This window comes from Numida meleagris, chromosome 5, assembly GCF_002078875.1.
Source record: "Numida meleagris isolate 19003 breed g44 Domestic line chromosome 5, NumMel1.0, whole genome shotgun sequence".
NCBI lineage: Eukaryota > Metazoa > Chordata > Aves > Galliformes > Numididae > Numida > Numida meleagris.
This window is the reverse complement of record NC_034413.1, coordinates 15614170-15638033: the sequence shown is the minus strand read 5'-3', so window position 1 is coordinate 15638033 and position 23864 is coordinate 15614170. Positions and strand designations below refer to the sequence as shown.

The 23864-nt window shown below is 37.6% G+C and overlaps 1 protein-coding gene across 2 annotated transcripts in view; it reads right to left on the bottom strand.

Moving 5' to 3' along the window:
* Positions 1-23864, bottom strand: part of PLCE1 (phospholipase C epsilon 1) — a 150736-nt gene that overhangs the window by 15654 nt on the left and 111218 nt on the right. For both annotated transcript variants that reach the window (XM_021397672.1, XM_021397673.1), the window contains 16 exons: positions 23502-23710; positions 19022-19697; positions 18334-18516; positions 17335-17452; positions 16782-16941; positions 12777-12899; positions 12556-12692; positions 11351-11589; positions 10213-10274; positions 9943-10108; positions 8070-8177; positions 7547-7663; positions 7307-7465; positions 7027-7150; positions 3795-3919; positions 2971-3088 (listed from right to left, as the gene is read on the bottom strand). In XM_021397672.1, the coding sequence (XP_021253347.1) occupies positions 2971-3088; positions 3795-3919; positions 7027-7150; positions 7307-7465; positions 7547-7663; positions 8070-8177; positions 9943-10108; positions 10213-10274; positions 11351-11589; positions 12556-12692; positions 12777-12899; positions 16782-16941; positions 17335-17452; positions 18334-18516; positions 19022-19697; positions 23502-23710 (2824 nt within the window). The remainder of the gene's footprint in view (positions 1-2970; positions 3089-3794; positions 3920-7026; positions 7151-7306; positions 7466-7546; positions 7664-8069; positions 8178-9942; positions 10109-10212; positions 10275-11350; positions 11590-12555; positions 12693-12776; positions 12900-16781; positions 16942-17334; positions 17453-18333; positions 18517-19021; positions 19698-23501; positions 23711-23864) is intronic.

The window sequence follows — 23864 nt, the reverse complement described above, 5'->3', positions numbered from 1 at the left end:
AACAATAGAAGATGGTAGAAGCTGAGATCAAGGAATATGAAGTGACTAAAAGAACGAGGAGTTATGCACTATGTGCTTCCAGAATGATTTAATCCCAGTTTTCAATGGATCAAATGGATTTGGCAAGCAAGATCCAGGTTTCAAAATCCTGTTGTGGAGACAGTCACCGAGGAAACAGACTAACCTCATAAATCACCAGAGACTGCAATGCAAAACACCAAGGTTAGCTGAACCATATGTGATGGCCACAGGGTACACTGCAGCCAGGAGTTTTCTTTTAGTCTTTCCCATGGGTACACTTTGCAAGTGATAGACCTCCTCCGAGAGGCAAGCTCCATTTTTCTCTCCAATTTAAACTGGACTCCAAAATATAGCATCACCTATACACAGAATCATAAATTCATAGCATAGTGGAGCTTGGAAAGGACCAGGAAGTCATCTGGTCCAACCCTCTCATCTAAGCAGGACCAGCTTAGAGCCCGCCATTCTACCAGAAGGACAGCACAAACATTTCATATCTCCCCTCAACCACTACACTATATCCTTTAGGTTACAGAATTTAGTGCCAGGCTCTCATTAGACATTAGCTTATTGCTTTACCACTTTGAGAGTTTACATCCAGAAGGTGGCAAACTCCTCTGTCTTTCTTATTCTAGACATGCCGGAATAACAGGTCAAATTGCAACAGTCACTGCCTCACCGTGTGCTTCTGATCAGCAGCACGTATGCAGACCCATAAAATAATTAACAGTACTTCTGTTGGGTGCTATTTTATTTTACATTAACCTTAATTTCTATTAAACTTACTTATACCATGCTGGCAGATAGCCTGATACAGTGGAGCTGGTTACTGAATACTACGATAGTTAGCTTAGCTGCCTTCCTGCTCAATGCACTTGGTTGTGCTGATCCTGTTTTTACGTACTAAACTTTCCCTACTCATTGTATAAGGATCCTCAGCACCAAGCCAATGAGCCACATACGAGTGAGTTCAGTAGTACTGTGCTCAGTATGCTTCTCTGCCTTCATCTTTGGTGACCCAAAAGAACAAACTTCCATTCTCTTAGATGATGGTACAATGATATCCAGCAGACCGAAACTGAAGTTGGATAAGGACCATAAGGGTCAAATACCACTGACAGAACAAGAGCAATGGTGGCTACCTCCTTACCAGAGACTTTACGAAAAATAAATTTATCTTTTCTCCACATGATGAATTCTGTTTCAACCAAGAAGCGCTTTGGAAAGCCTGTGTTACTCAGTAGGCAAGGCTAAATGAACATATGGTCCTTGTCTTGTTTTATAGTCACAAATCAGTGACTGACCTTCAGAGACAATTGTAAACACAGAACAGAAGTACACGGTGACAGAAGAAATGAAGTAGTCACATTATTATCAGCCACTGACATGATGACTGTGCCCTCACTATCTCCAAATGTCTTACATTTTCTGGGCTGGGGAAGAAAACTACTCAAAAGAACTACTTAATCATGGATCTACCAGCCTTGTTGTCATTGATGGACAATAAGGAGATAGAGCAGTGGAAAAGCGGCGAGTACCATATCTGTGACCTTCAGATGAGCAATCAGCTGCACAGTGGTCATGATGTCTACATGTGCAGAGAAGGCAGTATTTGTCTCAAAGGAGGAAAAATACATGAGTTTGTTGGAAAACTAATTTATATAGCTTCATGTGTTCATCTGTGAATGGAACTTATCTTTCCCAATTGTTCCATTCCCGTGCCCTTTAAAGCAAGAGGAAATCTCATATGGAAAGCATTTCTTTTCTAACTGAACTTACATTAAAAACCTAAAATGTTTTAAAGATATCACAGATCACCATAACTTCTTTGAGTGTCAAAATGTTTGGAACAACTTAAATTACCTCTGTTTAAACTTAAATATCATTCTTTAAAAGAAAATATTTTATTTGAAAGATATCTCGTTGCAGATTTCTCTAAAGAGTATCAAATTTGAATTTTTAGGAGTTATTATTGTTACAAATAACACCTACAATTCTTATAGTTATAAAAGATAATAAAGGAATGCCTCCCCATTTTTCAGCATGTTTATCTTGCCTATTTGACACTATTTTATGTTTGGCTAGCTTCTCTAATCTGATTATAGTTCTATTTGTATAAGGTCATGATTTGGCAGAATTGCTAACTTTTCCACAGAGAACCATTCCATTAAAAAGTAGATTTTTCATTCAAAACATTAAACACATCAATAAACAATAAAATCTCAATTTAAAAGAATTTATGTACAAAAAAGTATGAGCCAAAATATACTGAACCTCATGTTTTAAAGAATCTATGATTCTATGAACAAGTAACTATCAGTGATCTACTCTTCAGTTACTGTCTTTCTCTTGCTCTACGTACATTAGTTTTCCTACCCTATAAAATAAAACCTTCTTATTTCCTTAACCCTTTCCATAAGGCAGGTGCGAGTGAGTATGCAGTCAGCCGTCCTCACCCACCCCATGAAAGGGCCATTTTGTTTTTCTTCCTGAATTTCCCAGCCCAGAAGCTGGAAAATGTAAGTGATTTCAGAAGGTTTGAGCTTTCTGCATTACTCCCACAAATGGCTCCCCTTCTCTCCACTTAGGAAAGAACAGAAAATGCAGGCTGCAGGTAGGAGTGAAACAAGCTAAAATGAGATCACTTCAAGAAACGTGACAGAGCTCAGAAATTCAGAGCTCTTACGATAAAGCTTTGTTTCATCCGTCCTGAAGTAATGAAGCAGTTGCCTAAGTTGTGAAGACTGGGAAATTTCAATTTTGTAAGCATTTTAATATAGCAAGCAATGTTTTCCCATGACGGATTTATGTATAAAGCTTCTCAGATTTAATTAAATAGACTACTAAATCATCAAGAAAAAGGTCCTTCGCTTCTTAAACATGAAGATGCTTGCACCGACCAATTCAAAACATCAACAGAGTATCTCAAAGAAACAGAAGTGTACTTACCTGGGAACTTTACAGCTTGACAGTAAATGACGAGATCAGATAGCTCTGGGGCTATCTGTCGGCTTTCCTTCTTATTTTGTGGAAGATAGAATTCTTCACCCAGTTCCATATCGTAAACCTACGTGACCATTCCAATAACATAAACAACAAAATTAGTGAATATGAACGTACTCTAGCATTTCTTACTTACGTCCTTAAAATAATTTCTCTCACTCTTTCTGTGTGGTTTGCTGTCTTTGCTTGGCAGATCTCTGGCTTATGCGCCAATATCTGTCACTGACACTGGGAGAGCATGCAAAGGCTTCCATTAGAGTTAGTTCTACAAAGTTTTACAAAAACATCTGTGTTCAGGAGAAACTACACAGCAATGTGGTGGTTTGGGTGTCAGATGATTTAATAAACATAAATGTGGCTATTTTATATAATAAAACAATATATTAAGTAAGATATTTTGATAAACAAAGATGTTGAAAAATGAGATGAAATTTTCAATTCCATTCATGTCAGTCGGTATTGGACACCCCAGTAACCCTCAGGATTTCACTTAGATTACACCTTTCATAGACAGCACCAACAGTTAAAATTTTCAGCCAAACGACCTGCACATACAATAACCTCTAAAGACTTTACTTGAGCAGTATACTCAATGTTCTACTTAATTTACATATCTTATCTTCTCCAGTGTGTTTTCATGCTTTCTACTATCTGTATTCATTAAAGTACATTTGCCATCTGGCCTTGGTTACCTAAGCTGTACAAATCCTTTTGAAGCTGGTTATGTATCAAAGTGTGGCTGAGAAAAAAGGGGGAAAAAGCAGAACTACCTTTCCTTTATTACTGTAAGTAGCACAATCAGCCTTCTTTATTCTTTTGGCGGTCTCTTCATTATATTCAAACTGCAGCTTATCACTTGATAATTTATTCTCAGGTCGGTCATCAAGAATGTTATCTAAAAATTAATGGGATTTTAATAAACATAAAGCCAAAAAATTTCAACTGGAAATGTAATGTGAAATAATGGTAGTTGTGGATAGTGCTGTGAATTTTATTTGAATACCAGATGCCAGAATAATACATTTACTGGTCAAAGCATTCTCTTTTATTTTAGTAGTAACTTTCTACTTGAAAATTTTAATGCTGAGCTTTGGTTAATATATTGCACTTCTTTAAAGCCCATCCTTTTGTGCTCAGAAAATGCTTAAAACAAAATCATTTCATGGATCAATATCACTTCTTCAAGCTTGCCATGTGAAAACAATGAATACCCCAGAACAAGAAAGAATTGCTCACGTCCAAACACAATTAACCACACCAAACATGTACATATCTTTGTACAGAAAATTTTGCCTTTTCTCTCCTTACATTCACTGTGCACAAATACTTTTTATATCGATAGGAATTCCTCTTCAAAGCTGTGTGTTTATCAGAGAATATTACACCTTCTAATTGGTCTTTCTGGATCAAAATACTGTAACTGTCACAAAAGGAATGGTTTTATTTATTCCTGATATCCCTGATGCTTTGACCATACTCTTTCTTTGCATAACCAGTGTTGCACATGCAGTCTTCTAACATTTCCTGACCAGTTAACAATGCCATTTAAAAGTATCTGATTGTAGTTTTACTACAAGGTAGAAACCATATATCCACACGGTCATTTTTAACAGGCTGGTGATGCAGTGCTGATTTCATGCAGTTAAAATGCTCAACCAAATGGCCTTTACCTTCCTGGCTGTTAGGAGCAGGAGAAGCATTAAGGACATCTGCTACAGGGAAACGGAGTCAGAGAGGGAATAAGAGTAAAGGAAATTAAGATTTACAGCCAGAGAAATGAAAATTGTCAGTTGTAAAACTATTAGCCTTATGCAAACCTAATGTATCAGTGAGGAAAATAAAAACAAAAATCTTTTAGAAGGTTTGCAGATGATTATTTAGATTAGTTTTGCCAAAATATCAACATAAGTAAAAATCCCAGAGAATAACAGTTGTAATAAGGCAGTAAACCATGCCTCAGACTCCTTCATGTATTGTGAGGTGTGACTATCTCTTGTTAGCTTCAGATTTCTCAAATCTTCTCTTAACTAACATTACTTAAACATCACTTACTGCAGTTAGCTAGCAATATTTTCCTGGCAAACACGCTAACAGCAATCTGAGTTTTTCACAATTTTATCTATGCTTTCTCCACCCTGCTCCATACAAGCAGAATATTGAAGATAGCCAGCTAGGCCAGCTTTCTAGCAAAACACAACTGAAGGCAGCACCAGAACTAGCCTCCTAAATGTTCTATTAGCATGAATAATACTGCTGTCCTGCAAGCAGTAACAGTAAGATCCAGCACTCATTAATTTTTTTACTTTTTTTTTAAATCAGCACAGAAGGAAGTAATGCAAATAAGAGACCAACCAGAAAGAAGTCCTGGGCTGCAGGGTGTGCTTAAGCCTCACACCTTTCCTGAACATGACTTCTAGAATTTAAACAGGTACCCATTAGACTTAAGGGTTCAGTAACTGAATTGTTTTACAATTTAGCTAGGAGAACATGCTCAGCTGTATCAGACCAATAGTTCATCTTGCACAGTATTCCATTTCTGACAGTGGCAACAGGAGATGGTGCATAAAGAGAGCACTAGGCATGGTCCATTTCCCTTCAATCATCCCAGCATCCACAACTGCTGAATATTTGGAATGCTGGGCCAAACATTTTTAGCTATAACTTTTGACTGAAATGCTGTCCATGGTTTGTTCAATCCTTTTTTTGGAACTGATGATAGTTTTTGTCTTCACAATTTCCTGTGGCAGCAAATTCCCACTGTTTACTACCAGCTGTTTAGAAGAGTACATTCTTTTACCTGTTTTAGACTGATTTACTTGTTCTATTGAGAGCCTCCTAGACCTCAAAACAGTTCTGCACTCCCTTTTATCCACCAATTAATCATTTAGTAAACGTTCTTCAAATCAGCCCTAAGCCCTCTTCTCTACCAACTGACGAATTCCAGACTTTTCATACTCCTGCAGGGCCACTGCCCATTCCATTTACTTTCTTGGTTGCCCTTCTCTCTAACTTACTCCTTGAGATCTAGAGGTAAGAACTAGATGCAGAACTCAAGCTGTGACACAACAAGGTTTTATACAAAAGCAAAAAGATGCTTTGTTTTCAGTTCTGTTCCTGACGATCGACAATATTTTATAGGCTCTTTTGGCTGTCCCCATACACCTAGCTGAGGATTTCAGAATACTTAAAAAACTCTAACATCTCTGAAATGGTTACTGACAATGTAGAGCTTTGAATCACATAAGCAAGGCTTAGTTTTTTTTCCCTTATATTTATTACCTGGCGTTTATATACACTGAAGCACATCCATAAATTTTTGTCCCTTAATCAGTTTTGTGACCCATTTCTGGAGATATTTAACAAAGCTGGAGCACTTAACTACCCAAAGAGCTTGATAATGACTTCCATCCAGCTGTTGCTGTTGTCTCATCTTTGAAATGCACTGTGATCTACATTAATATAGTCTTGGTAAATTATCAAAGTAACAAAAAATAATGAATACTACAAAATAACAAAATGGAACTAAAACAGGTATTTCAGGGGTATCTGGGATTAGAGAGAGACAATGGGGGGTTCTGGAGAATCTGCATCTTGGATTAAGGTGCCTTAAGATACCATCTTAGATTAAGATCAGGCAGATGCAAGGACTAAGCCTGCTGTGAATCTTGAGCTTTCAGGTGTCTCAGCTCCTTAGAAAAGACAGCATAGGTGAACGTAGATAGAGTAAACTGTGAAGATAATAACTTTTTTTATAATTAATGACAATATATATAAAAAAACTAAAAATTAGTATATGTTGCACAGTTAAAACATCAAATGATTGAAGTTAACACTTAAGTCCTCTATACCACACTGAAGTGCCAATGAGGGCATTCAGTACATCTTCCTCTAACAAGGTAAGATCAACTTATCTATATCACTCCTGAACTAGAATAATATTTACATGTTTATTGCTACAGTTCCCTAACAACAGCACTGTAAGAAAGAAATATATATTCTTACCATCAGAGAGAGATTCATAGTCATAGTCATATTCATCCTCTTCATCTTCTTCCTCTTCATTGGTAGGTGTGAGGTTGCTAGCACCATTGCTAGCCTGTGCTTGCATATGCGCCAGCTGGTGAGCCTATCACAACAGAACCACTTATTAAATTACTAGAAAGTATTTTTAATAAGGGTTTTCTTTACTGATTGCATCTTATATGAAAGTACACAATAGAAATGCATTACTTCTAGTTACTATAGTTAAGTCTCACTGCTTACTATTCAGGAAGGACTATACCTTCTGTTTCAGTATATCCACTGGCGTTTGATGGGCTTTGAGCTTCTTGTTTTTAAGCAGGATTTTTCTTTTCAGTTGGCCAGGTGAAGGAAGCATGGGGTCATCAGAAAAGTCACTCTCAAATAAAAACTTGGTTACCAGCTTATCTCCAAATACATTCTGAAATATTGAGAATGAGATGTATTATGGAAGGGTCCCAAGACATGCCCTTAGATTAATTTACCACAATTTATGGCCCACCTTGAAAATTTCAGCCATCTTGCGCTGCTGAGGTAAGGAACAGTGGTTTTCTATGGATATGATAATTGGCATGTCAGAGGTGATAAATGCATTGCGATCAATAGCTTCAACTACCTCCTATGAGAAAGAAAGGTCATTGAAAGAACATGATTATTTTGCAGCATTCAGTTAGCTTACTTCAGTTGAAAGGCATCTGTTTTCCCTTCTAAGAAGAAATAATCCATACTTTGTTTCCATAATAAGCTCCTACAGATCAGTCTAGCATCTCCTTATAACGGAACTGATAACAGTTACTTATAGTTATGTTGACACACAAAAAAAACCTACAAAAATTACCATACTTCCGCCACAAAAACAAATTTAAAAAGCATAATGTTTACAATCATGGAATTCATGTCTGAAAGTAGTACATCATATTCTATTAGGATTTAGCCTATTCAGACTTGTATTTTTCTTGCCTTCTTAGAGAAGAAGTACAGATTTCTTTTTGTTTGTTTGTTTCTATATGTAACTATTAGCATACCTTAAAAGAAATCTTAGTAGTAAGAGTGTGCCCATGGTAAATGATAGGCATCCCATCATCGCCATCCCAGCAGTCTAATTCGACACTTCTACAGCCTTGTAGGAGAACCTGCAATGCAATTGAACAGTGTGAACATGTAAAGCCACAGCCTGATACCATCAAAGCAGAAGACAGACACTGCAGAGCTAAATGAAAGTGCAGTGATTCAGAAAAAGAGCTGGAATGAGCAGTCTCTGTAGACACAGCCCACAGAAGCTGCAGTCTCCAGCTAACGGCATTCCCTAGCAGGAAAACTAAGAGAGTACATATGTTCTTAGGGGAAGTACTATAAAGCTTGGAAATTCATGATGTTTTACAGAACACGTGGAGTCTGATTGCAGAAAATGGTTCTTAATGTACACCTCAGCGTCCTGAGAGAGAAAAACATTTCTGCATTTCCACCTGCAAAAGCAGTTGGAAAGTAACATGGCAATTTATTCCAGGATGTTAACATGACAGCTTATGGGTACAGCATTGCTGCTTTTGCTTTGGGATGTTTTGTTGTTGTTGTTGACAGTTTTTTAAATGGAAGATGGTCTGGAAATAATTTCTAGTGAAGAATTTCCACAAGGATAGTCAGAACGCAAATGTGCCTGGCCATCCTGTTTAGTGATAATAAGCTAATTTACTTACTTCTTTGATGAAGCTCTACTTCCTAGAAAGCCACGGAAGAAAGCAAAGAAGAATGATGGGAAAGATAACCTGAATTATCCATTGATGGTCCCATGCTTGTTATTGCTGTTGTTTATTTAGAACTGCCTACCACTGAGAAGTTCTTTATTACTATTAAATATTTTACTGCAAATGAAGATCTCTACAGTCAAAATAATTTCCAGCAAATACACTCATGAACAAAGAAAAAAATTACTTCTTCTATTCAGAAAAATTACTTCTGCTGTTAAGAATGTTTTGGGCAGTTGTGTGCGTGGCTGGCACCACCACTCATGCGAGAGCCAGGCACGCTGAGCCAGGACAGACTGCCCCATCCTCTGGGATAACTGCCTGGGGACAGGCAGAGGCTTTCCTGCATCACACTTATTTTAGAGCCAGCTGAGCTCTGTCTCACTGCCAATATGTTCCCAACAAAATACTCACACCACTCCGTGCAGTGATATTATGGGAACCTGCTTTGCAACCACATTTTTCAACACCATCGCGTTATTCAGGCTTTCCTAACACAGCTTCACCCCTCTATCTAAATCACCAAGCAAAGCAGCACATGGGACACGAGATGAGCCCTTCCCAATAGTGAGTCACCAACATCTAGAGTAACGCCAGCACTACTCACAGGAAATGTGGTGCCTTCTCTAGTGTTTGCTAAATACACAGACACACCAATATATAGATATGCACACAAACAAACACAGAACTAAATGCCTGAAGGAGAAATTGCTTTTTTCCTTGCATAATGTCTAAAAAACTCTAGAATATTCCTAGAAGTAATGTAATGTTTTTAGATGTTATAGTTCCATTTGAAATTAGTCTTTGCAGTGCAATGTACAATATTTGAATAGTGTTTTTGACATCTGAATGAACTATAATATTAGATCAGTCTTTCCTGTGGGAAAGTCTAATTTTAGTAGGTTGGGTCAGACCGACTGGTGTCTAGATGCTATGAATCTCAAACTGAGCCCTTTTTTTTTTTGCCTTAGAAAAGGCATTTGAGCACAACTGTGCTTACAGGCAGCTTTCCCACACATCATGTTTTCCAACTCTTTACAAGCAGGGTCTTAGAACATTTAGAGTTACAAAGCAAAAAGGTCATGTTCCTGCACTTGCTGGTTAAACAAACATGTTAACGTTGAAAACTACACAATGATCTAACCCTGTTTACCTGGCTGTAGAGCTCCACCGAGGATTCCCCTTTAAGTTGATGGCCAGTAAGATAGGTATTGTGTGAAGATTCAATGTAGTAATATGACAGGGGAAACTGCAAGTCCTCAGCATTCTCTTGTGACTCATCATTTTTGGAGGCAAAGTTGTCTTTATCCATCAAAAACCTAGAAGTGAGAAGATGTTGGGAAGTTTTACACTGCGCTGAGAATTTTGTGAATGTCAGGCACACATTAAAACACTGATGCCATATATATAAATTAACAATTACCTCGCAAATCCTTCGAAAGATAGTAGCCCCTGCTGGCACATATTGACACTGGGTTCGAACTTCTACAGGAAGGAAGAAATTTAAGAGACATATCAAAATGAATTTTAGAAATACTGCTTTTTTCGTACTTTCACAGTGTAGTTTGCACACTTAACTAACCAGTTACTCTATCTAAAACCAGTATTTTTGTGTCTATAGTAGTTAGGTGTCTGGAATACCCATGCTTGTTTTAAAATCAGTAAACAAGCAAATTAAGCTATTAATTGCAGAACCACAGAATCATTCAGGTTGGAAGGGATGTTGGAAGGTCACCTGATCCAATCACCCATTCAAAGCACAGTCAGCCCTTAAGCTGAAATTAGAGAGGATCTATAATCATGTATCCTCTTCCTATCTATGCTGTTCAAACACAACACACCACCATGTTGAACTGGAGTCTTTTGGTGTGCTACCTCAATGTTTCTTTAGGACTTCTGTCTTTTAGACATTGCAAATCTATGTTACATATTAATACTTCAAATATTCAACTTCTAACCTTAGTTAACTACTGAGTGGGGGTTTGGTTTTGGACTGTCTTCATTACACATTTGGAGGAATTTCAAATTTTCTATGTGATTTTCCCACTTTCTATGTAATGCTCTATGTATAGAAGGGAGTAAGATGTCTATATTTGCTTCTGCTCTGAGAGCATGAAGGATTTAATTAAGTGCTATTTTCTGTTTTGTTTTGCTTGCTTCTTAACAATAAAATAAAAATATGTAGAAACAATGTTTTTTTTAAGTTCCAAGTTAGAGTTTATCAAAGGTGATCTCAGACAAGAAGAAAACAATGAACAATCAAGAACACTTTTCCCAAGTGTTATGTCCCTTCCCAGGTAACGTATATATAGCAAAAAAAAAGAACTCCTGTTTATTTGCATCATTTCTTTTCTTTTTAAGGGCGTGCATATATGGATACCTGCACAACTTTATAGCTTGCAATAAAGATAATATTAAACTTTAGAACTGTCAAGTGGAAACAAGAACTGCAAAGTAAAATACCCCTTGTCTTTAAACAATACTGCTGGGCACACTTACAGGGAAAATGGAAGTAACAAGACTCCTAGTAAAAGGGATTGCAAGATGTTTGTGTTACAGACCTGGATAATGCTGAGGATTTCATCATAGGTGCAGTGTTCTCCTTGGCAGTTCACAAGGAAGTCATTCAGCTGATGGATGCCCACACCAAATATCCCCAGTGATGTGCTTTCCACTCCAGTACCATTAGTTACAATGCTGGCAGCAGCAATAGCATCAGATATTTGCCTCTGGTTATCTGACAACTGCTGCCTACTCTTAATGAACAAACCAAGATCTGAAACATTCCTAGTCAACAAATCTATTAAAAATAAACAAACAAACAAATATCAGATAAATAAATATGCATATTAGATATATTGTATAGAATGGAATTTAACATAATATTTCATTGTAAAAATACCTGGATATCTTATCGAACATTTTAGCCCTAACATCGTAAATGTGAACAGAACCATCTTGTTTCTATCCACGCATAGGAGAAAAAGTGTTAACTATGTATGTAAAGCAGTGGGAGTGGACTACTGTAAGCAATTAATTATTACACACAAAATCCTGCAGTGTCGAACATGGATCCAAAGTCTCTTTCACCGTTACCCAGGACCCTCCTGCTTCCTCTCACAATCACATACAGCCTTGAAGCCTTTCTTTTGCAGTGTGCAATCCCATAGCCTGCCTGCAGACCTTATCTCCTTCCAGTTCCACGTGCTAGTGGTGCTGTACCCTCCCCACAGGCTGCTTGGCAGAAATACTGCTTCCTTTAAATGAGAACAAAGCTCCAAACTTAGATGATGGCAACTGGGGAATGTAAAGAGGGACAAAGGTTTCCTTTCCCCTTGTCCCAGATAAAACAGATCTACTAGGAAACCAGACAGATAAGAAAAAAAACAACCAGATGAAACACAGGGCACAACCCTCTTTCTGATTCCTAGGTTAGCTCATTCTATTAGCCCTATGGCAGATTCCAGAGCTCCTGCAACCAGATACTTCCTGTGTCAGGTCCAGCCTCTCAGCAAGAAGCTTTCTGCCTCTGCTATACAAGTTAGTTACAAATCAATCTGGTTAACAAAAAACAGGAGTACTTTTCTTCCTTTCTGAACAAAGAACCTGTCTTACATCCAGCTAACCAGGTGTTACTGGAGGCATGCAACTATCCTGTGTTTGAACTTAGAATCAATTGCCCTTTACAAAATTGAATGAGAGAGTTTTTCTTGAGGCCAATAACTGAAGCTGTTCAGTAGTCTACCAGTTTTCTTCTTCAACAAACCTAAATCAGGTTGGAATCCAATGCTGTTTTCATCAATCTTCAAATTAGTATAAAGTGGAGTAGGGTCTAAACCGGATCGATTGCAAGGCACAGCATAGACATCGAAAAGGTCTTTAAGGTCTTTGCGGCTACGGACACTGTAAAAGACATGAAAAGTCTGATTTTTGCTCTTTTATAAACTTGGATGAAAGAGATCAATACAGAATATCAATATATTTCACCTGAAAGATTTGAAGAGCTCCACAAATTCCACAAAAGTCATGTTACTATCAGAAACCATGAAGTTCTGGAACCCCTTCATTCCTCCTTTAACACGGCCATGCCAGCTACTGCTGCTCCACGTGCTAAATCAGAAAGAGACTGCTGTAATTTGGTTGTATTATGCATATTGAAATACAGTGCATTACTGCATTAACAGCAAATAAAGCTGAATGTAACAAGATTAATAATGACAATTATACTTTATTGTTTCTCACAAGACAACTGCAAACGTTACCAGAAAGATTAAAGTATATTTAATACACTTCTAAGTGCAAAAGGGTCTGATGCAAATGGCAGAAATGAATGCATTCTCATTTTTTTCTTTCCAAAAAAGTGTATTCTTGTACCACAAACTTTAAAAAACATGTCCTGCTGCTTATGAGCTTCACTGAAGATTTGCTAAGTGAAATATAAGAAGGATATAGAATTCCTTATAGCTATCAAAATAAAACAGTAATATTACAAATGGATACACAATAAAAACAAAAGCTTTCCTCACACACCTGGGGTTTCTCCTGTCCGGGAGAATTAAAGGCGTAGATCTAAAAAAGTATAACCCTTCCCCTGGCACTCAAGCCTCCTCATTTCCCAGTCACATGGACTTTCCACATACTTTCCAAAAACAGTCGAGATGATCCTCAGATACCTCAAAGACGGGCCAAGCTATAGTCCTCTTCTTCTTTTAGGCTTAGGCAGTAGCCCCTGGAGGCCATTTCCTTTTAATGATTTCCTCCTTTCAGCTTCTTGGACTGAAGGAAGGAAAGCAAACTGGCATTTCTTGAGTGCAAAGGGAGAAAATAATCACAGAAACAACTAGCTGTTTGGTGTTCATCATTTTAGTTAACTTCGGTGATAACAAGCCAATTTCTTTATACCTTCAATTGTTAACTGAAGTTGTGCAAGCGAACAAAGTTATGAAGCAGAGTAACGAATTTCCAAAAGCTGCATCCTGAAGTCTTCAGGCTACTACAGCACTAGCACTAGTAACTGTAGTTTTTCCCCAGCTTGAACTATTCCTTGAGCAGTATGAACAAGTCCTAAGTGAATTTCAAGTACTAATTTGTAAGGGTATCAGCCAGATGGGCCGAGTTCCGGAGCTCCTTCCTACGCCTAAACCCCAGTGAGCACACCTGCATGACTGGGCTCCACCATCATCCTTCAAAGGGAGGCACCAAAACAGTCAGAATTGTCTAGTTCAAAGCAGAACTCCAGAAATTGCAGTATTTGTTTAAAAACACAAGACTAGGTGACCACATGTCAGCTTTTATTGCTCCATAATGTACAAATCCACAAATACATTAATCTAGGAATCCTGACATCAGGTTCAGTACAAACAGTTCCAACAGCTGTGATGGAAAAACAGAACCAGCTTGTTGTCCAATGTCCCTAAAGACATTTTGCAGTCCCTGGAAATTAGTGCTACAAGCAGACTTCACATAAATACACTAGATCAGATTCCTCAATTCACTCCTGGCCTGGGATGGATGCATGCAATTCAAAACAGCATGTGATTTTAAGTATTAAAAAATACCATCTACTTTGGTTGATAACGTTCAATTTGTTTGACATCACTATGGCAAGTACTGACATACTGCATATAACTTTGGGGCTAAAATAATTCCTAACATTTTTATCAGACAAGAAAAATAAACCATGATGAGGAAAGTCTCTTGACTCCTACAGATTGGAATGGCAGAGTACTGAAGGGAAAACCAGCAGTATATAAGAAAGCTCACCATTTCTCCAGAATTGATCCCTAAATACCATCTTCCACAGTAATTCCACATAAGATGATTGTTAAAAAAAAAAAAAAAGCCAACCAAACAAGACAAGCCCACTACCACCAACCATCAATACTGTGTAATTAGGAGCTGTCTAAATTATACCTGTATACAGATAATGAGAGCACACTTTACCTCCTCTTCACAAATAAGCCCCCATCTCTTATTTTTCATATTCTGCTATATGATTCCCAGCGGTATTACCACGCTTTCCCCTGTTTCCAACCTTACGGGCAGCACTAGACTTCCAAAGAACTTTGGAATTTGCTGCATGCACATCCACTTCAAAACAATGACAGAAGACAGCTGCAGGCTCCCTCTACATGGAAATCATCTGTACATCTGGATTGTATAAGGATTTATTTTCAATTTAAGTTGTTAGTAAGAAGGTAAGAAATATCAAGACTGTGAACTATATCTATAAAAATACAGTTCTTTGTTCTCTACCTGCAGGTACTATTATTTAAAGTGTACAAAAACAGCCAGCTCCTTCTCATTTTAAATTGCTATCAATATTCTGTTTTTTCCATTCGATTTTATTCAGAGCTTCACACGTAGCAGAGACACGGACCTAAGTGATTGGTTAGGGAAGGCTATTTTTAATGTATATACTGTACAAAGAGAAAAAGAGAGAAAGAATCAGAATCTTCCATGCTCTCCCCTTTGTAGCTCTGTACTGCACCTTTAATCATTTGTTAGCAGGTAAGACTTCTGTGCTGCAAAGGCTTCTGTGGAGCCTGGCAGAACCCTCTCCAGAATCCTCCTGCAAGTTCTAGCGTGGAGGGTCCTATCACGTTGGGGAGAGCTCTTTCAGGAGACACTGGGGAGTCCCCAAACAACTATGCCAGGGAAAACTCGTCATAGCTCAGGGAGGCCCAGAGTGCTAAGCTGTACAGAAACCCAAAACTGAGAGGATTTAAAGGAACATTAGCTGTCCTTCCCCTAGGAATGTAAGCTTTCAGCTGAGCCTTCTAATCTAATTTGCAGAACAACGGCACAAAGAGCATAAAGCACATTTGCAAAACAGAGAAGCATTCTTCAGAGGTGGCAATGCAGTATTTCTTCAATTTAATGTAAAAGCAAATTGCTCCAATCCTTGAAAAGCAAACAAGCAAACAGAACAACAACAATCAAAAGCCCCATAAATGTCCCACGGAAATAAATCCAAGTCTGGAATGTTCACCTCATAGTTGTGTACCCAGTGAAGAACAAGAAGTGAAGAACACAGGAAAGTCTCAGAAAGTAATGTTACATGGAGCAGCAGCCAGCCACAGATGCCCACAGGTGGCTCTCCTACTCACTTTCATTGCTAAATCTAACCATTGAAATGTAAAAAATCCCTATGAAATAAACAAAATAAACTGTTACACAAGACATGTCTCTTCAAAATAATGTTCTGCCAGCAGCAGTAATGTCTTCCATTGTTCACCACTGCTTTCCCGGAAATCCCAACATTCGTACTCACATCCACACTACAGCCTTCATTATGTTAAAAGATACTGGAAGGTCTCTGTTGACACTGTCTTCCTGTATATCACCAGGTACCATCCACAACTCTAGTACATTATCCTTGTTGTATTATTACTACTATTACTACTACTATTATTACTATTTATAGAATTACTACATTACTGAATTATGTCATTGCACACTCACAGCATGACCTTTTGTGCTGCGTAAGTGATAGAAAAGTGATGAATGTTAAAGGAGAAGACAGAGAGCTGTAAGGAATGAAGATTTTAAAACTGTTCCTCCAATTGCCTGAGAAAGTACTGCAGTCTTCACTAGAAACATCAGCAAAGTTAACGCTCCCTCAGGTAGAAATGACTTACTGGGTTTCTTTATACAGAAGATATCTGTAACTATGTTTTGGAGACAATCTGGAGAAAGAATTAAACTTGCTGAGTTTTGAGATGCATTCCAATCTTCTTCTGTAATTGACTTACTAACTTGAAGCATGCTGGCTCGCAGACTCTCTACAACGCTGTCCATAGATTGATGGTATTTCAGCTTAAATGTCCTGTGCTGTGCTGTGCTACAGTGAGTTTCAGATGTCTATCAAAAGACTAATAGGCTTTCTGGCACCGATTTTGTCAGACTTCACCAGTTTGGCAAGAAAAACGACTGTAACTAAATAATAGTTACTTTTTTCTTTTTAAATCAAAGCACTGATTTCATCCTTACCTTGACTGACTCTTGCTTGAAGGCATTACAGGAGAGGACACTGGTCGGGCTGGTGAGGAGGTGGCAGCTCCTAAATTAGGAGGTCCAGATGCTGTCAGAGAGTGAGCTCTTCTTGATGACAGGGTGTTAGATGGAGAAGCATTAATAATAATATTTTGATCTACAGAGGAAACAAAAGTTTGCAGCACTATTACAGCCTCTGTCCCAATAAAAATGTTTTCATCCAAGAGCCCTATACCATAATTCATTAATGCTCAGTAAAACACTGCAGGGATTGTAGATTTGTCCTAAGACAGACAAAAAGATACATTCTGAACAAGGTTCATACGTGCTTTTAGTCTGACTAGAAAGGCAGTGCTACTGAATATAATGAAAGAACAACTGTGAACCGAAAAATAAGTAAGTTTTAAAACTTCACAGCATTTGGAGCTTCAACTGTAAAAGTACTTTCCTACCACGAACATATATGCATTCAACACTGTAAAAAACATCTGTTTAAAGACTTTTTTGCAAAACCGTGAGAGACTCTTGAATACCGAAGCTATGTATCTACCTGATTCTTCTTGTTCATCAATATCTTGAGGATCTGAACCACTTCTGTTACGATACTCCTTGCAGCTTTTTGCCTTCCGAGTTGCCATTTCATCATCAGTGGCCTCTCCACTTTCACCCTAGAAATGAGCACCATAATAAACATTCCAAAACTACTGCTTTTTCATTCTTTATCAGTGCAATCTGTAACAAACCCATGAGATAGATCAGCTATTCCTTACAAAATAATTTTTGTAAGGCCAGTAACTGTGCTGTCAGTGAAACTATCAAAGTAGAAAAAAGACAACTTAAATATGATGAAGGATACACAATGACTGGGAGATCATCATCAGAGGTTACCTCAGTTTGATATCACACAGAAGATGACAGAGATTGCACCCCTTTATGTTGGTCAAGGTAGTTTTACACTATTCCACTGGGACACAGGAGATCTAAAGAGGATGGATCTTGTCATCTGGATCTCCCCTACCTGCCCAGCACACCATGTGGACAGCATTGAGCTGCTAGTCCCTGCATTATTCCCTTCCCTAGCTATTGCTGAAAGTACTTGAGTCCAGAAAAAGAAAGGACAGTGTTCCTATCAGCCATGTAAGATTATCTGACCCCATGATAATGTGAAGCAGAAGATTTGTGGTGACATTTTCAGCTACATGAAAACAAGAAGGAGCAAAGAAACTGACTACAGCCTACAGACATCACCCTTATGGTTACTATTTTTGTTCTTAAGAATATTTTACCTCTATACTGAAGTAGCACCTGAAGTTCTTAGTAAGAGTCTGTCCCTTTCTGCTAGCACTCACATGTCCTTAGAAATGAAACTCAAGCATGAGAAAAAAAACAACCAAATTAATGGAAAACAACAAGCCAAAACATACCAAACCCACAATAAACTGTTTTGAAGTTCTTATCTAACTTTCTTCTGATTCAGAGTATGGCTAGCTACAGAGCAAATGCAGGAAGGAAACAAGTCAGCCAGATAAGTAACAAAATACACGAATACCCTCATAAGCACTTTCTTCTTTTTCTTAGCTGCACTGATTCCCAGAGTGTTGTTTCTCTGCACACTAGGTTTCTCAGTGCTTTTGGTCAGAGTTCCTGTGCTTGTGTTTCTTGCGCTCCATCGTCTGCCTCCAAACAATTCAACAGCCTGAGCCAAGGTTGGGCCTTCAAACCTTCCATCCTCCTACAAAAATGCTCAGCATTAACAAAACAAGAAGAATAACTGCCAAAGAACAGACACATTTTCTTAAGGTATAATAAAGACATCTGTAAGGAACCAATGAAAGGCAAAATATCAAGAGCACGCAATTTTTAATTACTGCATGAACACAACAGGGCAATTTTCTTCACCATCTCATATTTTTGGCCCCAAACCTCAGCACTCATTTTTTTGTGCTCCATTTTCATGTACACTCATAGCTTTCTCTTTAACAAAATATTTATTCCAAAACTCCAAATATATGAAGAACTTAACAATAAAAAAGATTTTACTTAAATGCATCAACAATATGCACCACTTGATGAGATGTTATGTGGAAAACCAGATCATTTTCACTCAAACCATGTTACTAAGTTGGAGGTCTGGCATTCAAATTTATCTCAGTTTACTTATAATAGAAAATAATTGCAGGACAATACGTTGCTGACATCTTTGAACTTTTCTCATACAAAATCACAGCATCTTTTACCTGGTAAAGGCTGACATACTGTTTCCGTAGCCACTGTAATCTTTGATCAGGGAATCTCCTCATTTTTCTTACAGCTTTAGTCAATTCCAGCAGTCCATCATAGAGCATTCTGGCAGTATATTTTGGAGCAACAAAGTGCAGCAACTTATTATCAGTAGTCTGAAGTCCATAAAGTAGTGTTATACCATTTTCTTCAAGGGACATATTACAAAGTTTATTCTGAACACACACAGTGTGCATATCAATGCCAGAGTGTCCCATATACACAGCCTTGGCTGAAAACAAATCCAGAAAACCTTCCACCAGTCCATTTAGTCCAGTATTGCCAAGGAACTGGTATTTACCAAGCTCAGCAGTATTACCCAGCACGCTCAGCTTTGCCTTAGCATTTGCTGGGCAAACTGTTGTGGGTTTTGTCCAAGTTAAAGTACTATTGTCAGGCTGAAGCTGAAGGAAGCAACGTGCTGAAAGATGTGTCTCCTGGTCATAATGGATGACAGTCGCCCCTTGCAGCATAAACTGGTGGACATCAGCTCTGATGGACAACACATACCAGGGAATGAGTTCTATCCCATGGCAGAAAGCCTTTTGTTGCTCTTCTGTTGAACTTGTGTCCCAATCCTTCAGCTGCTCAAATATATCACTTTCAGAATCTGAAAGATCTCCAATTATAAATCTGTATGTGAACAAAGATGAGGGATTTACATTTAGTTTCATACACTTAGTTTCATACATTTAGTTTTTACAGTATTACAATTTAAGTTATTGCAATTTGGAATTAATAGACGTTGCTACAATTAATTACAACTCCTGTAACAATATAATTGTGTTTTCTTTGAATTTTCCAAGGATTATATTCATTATCATAGGATCGATCATAGAATGGCTTGGAATGGAAGGGACCTTATAAACAACTTCATTTTGGATCTTAAAAGTCAAGCGATTCCAGTTTCTAAGCCCATAGCACAATAACACTCCAATGGAAATACCAAATATTGTATGTGGAAGCTGGTAACAATATCTAGTGGATTGAAGACAGGACATTCAATCCCTCCTCTACTATTGATTTTATGTATAGACCTGTTTCTGCTTAACACTTGTAAAATAGGGCTTAAAATACATGCATTTCTCATAAGAATGCAGTACGAATGTTGACAGCTACTTCCTACTAGCTCAGCAGAACATGATTGACACTATGACTTGTTGCAAGTCATGTACCTGTCTCACTGAGATGAACCCCATATGGAACATTCAGGTCTTCCTCAAAATTTACTATCCCTGGAATAGTAATTCATTTAATTTTTTCCTTATTCCAGACATCAATTCTAATGGTGTTGCTGAGGAGATGGACAAACCACGACAGAGTAATTATATCAGCCTTAATTATAAGTGCATTTCCTTAAGAAATCTGCCTTAAAATAAAGGTCATGCCATATACCTAAGCTGGCATAAACTGGTGTTAAAATTGCTGAGTCTTGCCACACTACATACACTAAAGGATTCACCTGGATTATACAAGTTTCAGATTTTCAAATTAAAACAACCACTAAAATGTTTCTCTTCCTCACGCCTTCAAAATAACCAAACAAGTCTTGAGAAAAATCCTAGAAAATGTATTTGGAGACTAGATAGGCAAGGCTGGAGGAGTCTGTTATAGAGGAGACAGTTCGGGCCTTATTTTACATGTGACGGCACTGGCATGCTGTAGATAAAAATGTACAAGCAACAGGTAAGCCAAGCACATGCACACAGTTGTATCCAGAAACAGGCTCTGGCACTAGCTGGCAAAAGCGACATAGCCATCAATTATTGGGAACAAACTTACAGAACTTGGTTTGAAACAGAAGCTTTCTTTACACGTACTGCACTAAGATGCAAAAAAATGAGAAGAAAGGATACAGGAAAAATTAAAACAGACTGCAATTTTAAAGGAGGAAATAGAAAGGAAAAAAAACGTGAGGTTTTTCCCTATTATTCATTTTGAAGTTATTTACTGTAATTAAGAAAGCTTGAAGGGGAAGAGGAGATCAGGTCAACAACGTTAAGACAAAGTTTAGAGAATCTTAATGGGTCGTTTGATTAACATTTCTATAAAGATAATATTTCAAAATTTATTTTCTTTCTACCAGCTTCTTTGAGAACTGTCGAAGAAGACTAACAGAACTTTAATTTTGGTATTTACTTGGTATATTCAGTACCTTAGGGTGATTAGACATCACTGACTGTACAGTGACACTCAGTTTATTTGGGAAAGTAACAGTGGTACTCAGTGCCCACTGATTTTATAAGATGCCCTTTATTTTCTCCAAATCAAACAAACATATCCAGCCCTGCTTATGTTTCACAATATTTATTCAAATCAGCAAAAGCAAACTAATTACAAAATTTTGACTACATAATTCTGCATAACAAATATGGTTTACAACTCAAAAGAAAGGCTTTCAGTTATTTACAGCATTAAAAATGAATCGAATATTGCACCCTCCATACAACAGGGACAGCAGCACAGACCCTTCTGCCACTCTGCAGCAATTTTTTTCTGTGTCTTAGCCAGCTCTCAATGTCCAGCAAAGAGATAGCAGGATAATGAGGAACTGGGGTAAATTAACACTTTCACAGGTACTTTTCTGCAAGTCACTGGAACGTTAAAATTAGCATTTTACTGCACCAGAACTACAGACACCAATGATCGGACGCCTGAATCAGGAAACACAATTTTATTTACTTATCTGCAGTTTTGTTCATTTCAACATGAAATATTCATTTCAAGGTAATGTTAAACTTTTTTGCATTTAATTCCTACTTTAATTAGAGTGGAACTCAGTAGTTACATTTAAACATAAAGCATAAATAACTACTACAAAAATGGATTTCATAAACACATAACAAAGAGAACTCAATTTTCCCCATATTGTTCTTTTACACTTAAATTCTGCTTTGTATATCCAAGTGAAAGGTTGATTTCACTAGCTCATTCTTTCTTTGAATGGAGAGCTGCAACTATATTAATTAAGAAAAACAATTCCTAGAAGAAAATGTTTAAACTGAAATAAGTCAAGAGATAACAGAAATGTACAGAAAAGAGGGACTGCCTTTCCTGGCATAATCTACTGTGCCACTGCCCAGAAGGAAGTAAAGCCAGATGTGAATAATTGTATTAGAAACCATTCTTGGAGGAAATAATTATTATTTATTTGAAATGAGATTTACAATTGCATGTTAATTAAATAAATGCATTTAAAACAGGAAGAGGGTAGCTCCTTCTGAGGCAGTCGCTTATTAGATTCTGTGTGTAATAGCCGAAATAGGTTGGATACTTCTGAACATACGGATATTTCTGATAGACATTATCAATATAATAACTCAAGTAGGGACATAAGCATGTTTTTTATGTAATCCCGGTTGCATCATTTTATATGATGGGATAAGGGGAAATGGTTTCAAACTAAAAGAGAGGAGATTTATATTGACATAAGGAATAAGTCTTTTACAGTAAGTGTGGTGAGGCACTGGTACAGGTTGCCCAGAGAGGTGGTGGATGCCCCAACCCTGGAGACATCCAAGGTCAGGCTGGCCATGGCTCTGAGCACCTGATGGAGCTGTAGGTATCCCTGTTCATTGCAGGGGAGTTGGACTACATGGCCTTTTATGGTCTCTTCCAACTGACATGATTCTATGATTCTATATCATTTCACCTCTGAACAGCACAGTTCTGTTTGATGCTTCTCTAACAATTACCACATTTGAAGCCGACACACCAACATCTAATTGGGCTGCAATTTCACTAAAACAACACTCGAGGAGAAGTGATGTCTTAAAGTTTTCATTTAGTATATTTTTTTGCTGCTGAATAGTAAAGACTATATTGGGTATTCAGTCAAAACTGGAGTTTTTGAACACAGATCTTTCATGGGGCACAATCAAGTAAACATCTAGGCAAAATAGAAGGACTAAATCAAGTTGAAAATTCACAATGTGAAATGACTTACAAATGTCTTCTGGACGTAATTTAAAAGCCTCAAGTGAACATGTCCTTAAAAGAAGTGGTCTTATGAACAATAATAAATAACCTTTATTTTGGAAAGGGCATGACACTACCCTGGTGTGCAGAATATAATGTTCTGAGCTCTGATAACAGATATGTCCTGGTGCTATTCCTGGCACCACAGATCAAAATTGTAATCATAACTGTGGATTTTTAAAGCTCTGTGTGTAAGATGAAAAGGATTTACCCTTATCATGAGAGGAAGTAATTACATCATGAGTGAAAATATAACTATACAGAGAGTTCTCATGCATTTGGGTATCAAATACTTAGCATAATTCCAGGGGGAAAAAGTTTTGAATTGGAAGACAATGAATGAAAGAGAAGAGGTTAAAAGTTGTCTCTGATTCTGTAAGTGAGCTTTGGTAAAAGGAAACGAAACATTAAAAATGTGAAATATACAGATGAAAATAGAAAATAAAACATGAGACCTACTGGTAACGGTTTCTGTCCTTCAAGGAGTTTTTCCTTGAATTGCTTCCTTCACTGACATTATCTTCACCCTCTTCAGATTCCAAACTGCGATTACAGCTCCGAATTGTTTGAAATATACTGTTTGCTGTGGATTCTTTTTCTGGATTATTTAAACCATCTTGGCCTACTCGTTGCAAGAAATTATCTTGTCCACTGTAATCTGAAACAAACTGAAGACATCTAATAGATTAATATTGTAACAACAGGAGCAATGGGACACTGTCATTTACTTCTTGTTGGAGAAATTCTTACAAGAATTAAGAATACTTAGCATATATGTTTCCCATTAGCTTCTAATGGGATTTTGTACCTAAACAGACCAAA